The sequence below is a fragment of the Numida meleagris genome, unplaced genomic scaffold (assembly GCF_002078875.1).
Source record: "Numida meleagris isolate 19003 breed g44 Domestic line unplaced genomic scaffold, NumMel1.0 unplaced_Scaffold180, whole genome shotgun sequence".
In the NCBI taxonomy this organism is placed as follows: Eukaryota; Metazoa; Chordata; class Aves; order Galliformes; family Numididae; genus Numida; species Numida meleagris.
In genome coordinates, this window is record NW_018363597.1 from 365,095 (window position 1) to 369,370 (window position 4,276).

The following is a 4,276-nucleotide window of genomic DNA, read 5'->3' on the forward strand; positions in this document are numbered from 1 at the left end:
GGGGCGGTGGGGAGGGGGGGGTGGGCGTGGGGCCGGGACCCCCTGTAACCCACATCCCCCCCGCAGGATCGCTGCCAGCGCCTGGCTCGTTTTCCTGCTGGCCATGGCGGCGGCGTTCTGGCTGTGCCGCCTGCTGAAGGTGCTGCGCGCTCTGCTCTCCTACTGGGACATCCGCCGCTTCTACGCCGAGGCGCTGCGCATCCCCGCGGTGAGCGGGGCCGGGGGGGGGGGGAGCCGGTGCCGATGCGGGGGTGTCGGTTCCGTTGCGGTGCTGCTGGTGCCGTGGTGGTGCCGGAGCTGGTGCCGTGGGGATGATGGTGCTGGTGCGGGGACGCTGGTGCCGTGGGGGTGGTGCCGGTGCCGTTGTGCTGGTGCCATGCCGGTGCTGATGCAGGGACACCGCTGCCGTGGTTTGTTGGTGCCGAAGTGAGGATGCCGGTGCCGTGGGGGTGTGGTGCCACGGGGGCGGTGCTGGTGCCGTGGGGTTACCAGTGCCACGGTGGTGGTGTTGGTGCCATAGGGGCGCTGCTGCCATGATGGTGCTGGTGCCGGTGTGGGGACACCGGTGCCATGGGGGTTGTGCCGGTGCCAAGCAGATTCTGGTGGCACAGTGCCATGACCCCGCTGGTGTCACCGGGTGCTGGTGCCAATGTGGGGACGTGGGTTCCATTGCAGCGGTGCCGGTGCCGTGGCAGTGCCTGGGCTGACGCAGGGACTCTGGTGCCACGGGGGTGTCAGTGCCATGGTGGTGGTGGTGCCGGTGCCGTGGGGGTGGTTCCGGTGGCGGTGCCGATGCGGGGACAGCAGTGCCGTGGCGGTGCCGGTGCTGCGTGGCAGCGGTGCCGAGGAGCCCTCAGCAACCCGCCCCGTGTGCGCTTGGCGCAGGGCGAGCTGTGCAACTACAGCTGGCAGGAGGTGCAGGCGCGGCTCATCGCGCTGCAGCGCGAGCAGCAGCTCTGCGTGCACAAGCGGGAGCTGACGGAGCTGGACATCCACCACCGCATCCTGCGCTTCAGCAACTACACCGTGGCCATGGTCAACAAGTCGCTGCTGCCCGTGCGCTTCCGCCTGCCGCTGCTGGGCCCCGTCGTCTTCCTGACGCGGGGCCTGCACTACAACCTGGAGCTGCTGCTGTTCCGCGGCCCCGGCGCGCTCTTCCTCAACGCCTGGAGCCTGCGGCCGCAGTACAAGCGGGCGAGCGAGCGGCTGGCGCTGGCGCGGCGCCTGGCACGTGGCATGGTGCTGCTGGGAGCGGCCAACCTGCTGCTGTGCCCGCTGGTGCTGGTCTGGCAGCTGCTCTACGCCTTCTTCAGCTACGCCGAGGTGCTGCGGCGGCGGCCGGGCGTCCTGGGCACACGGCGCTGGTCGCTGTACGGCCGCCTGTACCTGCGGCACTTCAACGAGCTGCAGCACGAGCTGGCGGCGCGGCTGGGCCGCGGGCACCGCCCGGCCACGCGCTACATGAACTCCTTCGCCAGCCCGATGCTGGCCGTGCTGGCGCGCCACGTCGCCTTCTTCGCCGGCTCCGTGCTGGCCGTGCTCATCGCGCTCACCGTGTACGACGAGGACGTGCTGACGGTGCAGCACATCCTCACCGCCATCACGCTGCTGGGGCTGGTGCTCACCGTCGCCAGGTGGGTGCACTGCGCGGCGCCGTGCTGTGCCACGCTGTGCCGTGGCTGTGCCATGCTGTGTAGTGCCACGTCTCACGGCGCCGTGCTGTGCTGCACTGTGCCGCACTGTGCCACGCTGCTGTGCCGTGCCACGCTGTGCTGTGCCCTGCTGTGCTGTGCCATGCCGTGCCATGGTGCTCTGTGCTGTACCGTGCCGTGTCATGCTGTGCCATGCTGCAGGACACCGTGCTGTGCTGTGCCAGAATGCGCTGTGCCATGCTGTGCAATGCCGCACTGTGCCACGCTGTGCCATGCCGTGCCACACTGTGCCAGGCCATTTTTCCCCCCGTAGGTCTTTCATCCCCGACGAGCACTCGGTGCAGTGCCCGGAGCAGCTGCTGCAGCGCGTCCTGGCGCACACGCACTACATGCCGCAGCACTGGCAGGGCAGCGCCGGCGCGGCAGAGACGCGGAGCGAGATGGCACAGCTCTTCCAGTACAAAGCGGTGAGTGCGGGATGGCACCGCGCCCCGGGGCCCCGCCGCCCGCTGAGCCGAGCGCTCCGCCCGTAGGTCTTCATCCTGGAGGAGCTGCTCAGCCCCGTCCTCACGCCGCTCATCCTCATCTTCGCGCTGCCCGCCCGCGCCCTCGACATCGTCGACTTCTTCCGCAACTTCACGGTGGAGGTGGTGGGCGTGGGGGACGTCTGCTCCTTCGCGCAGCTGGACGTGCGGCGCCACGGGAACCCGCAGGTGAGGGGCCGGGTGGGGGGGCACGGCCCCGTGCCAAGCCTGCGCTCAACCCCGCCCGCCCGCAGTGGCTGTCGGAGGGGCAGACGGAGGCGTCCGTGTACCAGCGTGCGGAGAACGGCAAGACGGAGCTGTCGCTGATGCACTTCGCCATCTCCAACCCGCGCTGGCAGCCGCCACCGCACAGCGAGCTGTTCCTCAGCCACCTGAAGGAGCGGCTGCAGCGCGACGCGGCCCCGCACGGCCCGGCCCAGGGCGCACTGCGCGCATCCCTGCTCGCCGACGGCTCCGCTGCGGTGAGGGCGTGCGGGGTTGTGCGGGCACCGTGTGCCGTAGGGACGCCGGGTGTCATGGGGACGCTGGGTGCCATGGGGGACGCTGGGAGCCATGGGGACATTTGCTGCTGTGAGGACGCTGGGGGCCATGGGGACATTCAGTGCCATGGGGGCACTGGGCGCTGTGGGGGCACGGGGAGCCATGGGGACATTGTGAGCTGTGGGAACAGTGGGTGCCATGGTGTCACTGGGTGCCGTGTTGGCACTGACATGGTCCCCGCAGCCGGACGCCCTGCTGACCAGTGTCCTGGCCCACCCGCTGCTGGTGGCTGGCGGTCTGGTGCCCCGGGACCGGCGCTTTGCTCAGCCCTGCAGCACAGCCAGCGCTGCCGCCAGCGTCCTCCTGTCCCTGTCATCCCCACTGCCCAGGAGGGGATGTGGCCCTTCGGAGAGCCCTGAGTGCCCACTGCCCGAGGAGAGGTGCTGTGGGGGTGGAGATGGGGATGGGGATGGGGTGGGAGGGGATGGGATGGGNGCTCCACCTGCGGGTCCGGTCCGGCTCTGCCTCACGCGGGACGGGACCGACGGCGGCTGCGGAGCGGCGGTACGGGGCGGGGGGGTCCCGGCACGGGGTGAGGGGGGGGAGCCCGGCACGGCCCCGCGGGTGGGAGTCCCGCGTTGTGCCAAGGGAACCGGGATCGCGTGGTGCTTCAGGAGCCGGGGGGGGGGGACCGTCCTGCCCCTCATGATGAGGGTCCCGCCGTCCCCCAGGAACTCTCCCGTCTCTTCCCGCTGGGGGGGTCCCGTGGGTTCCCCCATCCTTCCCCAGAGTTCCAGGGGTCCCGTCCTGCCTTGGGGCTGGGCAGCTGGGGGAGGCTCTGGGGGTCCCGTCCTGCCCCACGTTATGGGGGTCCCATCCCGCCCGAAGTTCTGCTTCAGATTAATAGGGATCCCATCCTGTCCAAACGCGCCCAGGGGTCCCGTCCTGCCCTGGGGGGTCTGGGGCTCCCATCCTCGCTGGGGAGGTGCGGAGTGTTCCAGGTGTCCCACCCTTCTCCAACGTTCTGCGGGTCCCATCCTCCTGGGGGGTCCCAGGGGTCCCCTCCTTCCCCAGCGAAGGGGTCTGAGCTCCCATCCTGCCTGGGAGGGTCGGGGGTCCCATCCTTCCGGGGGGGTCCCAGGGGCCCCGTCCTTCCCCCGGGATCCGCGGGGTTCCATCCTTGCCGTGTCACCGCGCGGTGCCGCGCTGTGGCCGCGAGGCTGTGGGCGCGGCGGGACGGGACGGGACGGGACGGATTGCGTGGCGCTGCCCGGGGCCGTCCCCGCGGGTCACGGCGGGGTGACAGCTCACGGCATCCCGATGCGGGGCACGCGGGCGGTGCGCTGCGGCGTCCCCGGCATTTCCTGCGGGACGACAGCTCACCCGCGCGGCGTGGGGCGGGGGCGGGGGCTCCGTGCCACCCCGCATCCCGTGCCCACATCGGGGGGTCCCGCTCGGGGGTCCCGCACCGCTGTCCCCGCGCAGGCGCGATGGCGGAGGCTGAGTACCACCGCGTGGAGGACCCCGAGGAGGATTCCCCGCCGGGTGAGGAGGAGCTGCTGCTGCACGTCACCGAGGGGCGGCAAGGTAGGCACGGGG

At 71.3% G+C, this 4,276-nt stretch overlaps 1 protein-coding gene across 1 annotated transcript in view; it reads left to right on the forward strand.

Moving 5' to 3' along the window:
• Positions 1-214: 214 nt before the first annotated feature.
• KCNH2 (potassium voltage-gated channel subfamily H member 2) overlaps positions 215-4,276 on the forward strand; it is a gene marked incomplete in the record, with an annotated part of 51,920 nt that continues 47,858 nt past the window's right edge. Inside the window, 1 exon segment of the mRNA XM_021382131.1 lies at positions 215-386. Within this exon segment, the coding sequence (XP_021237806.1) occupies positions 377-386 (10 nt within the window).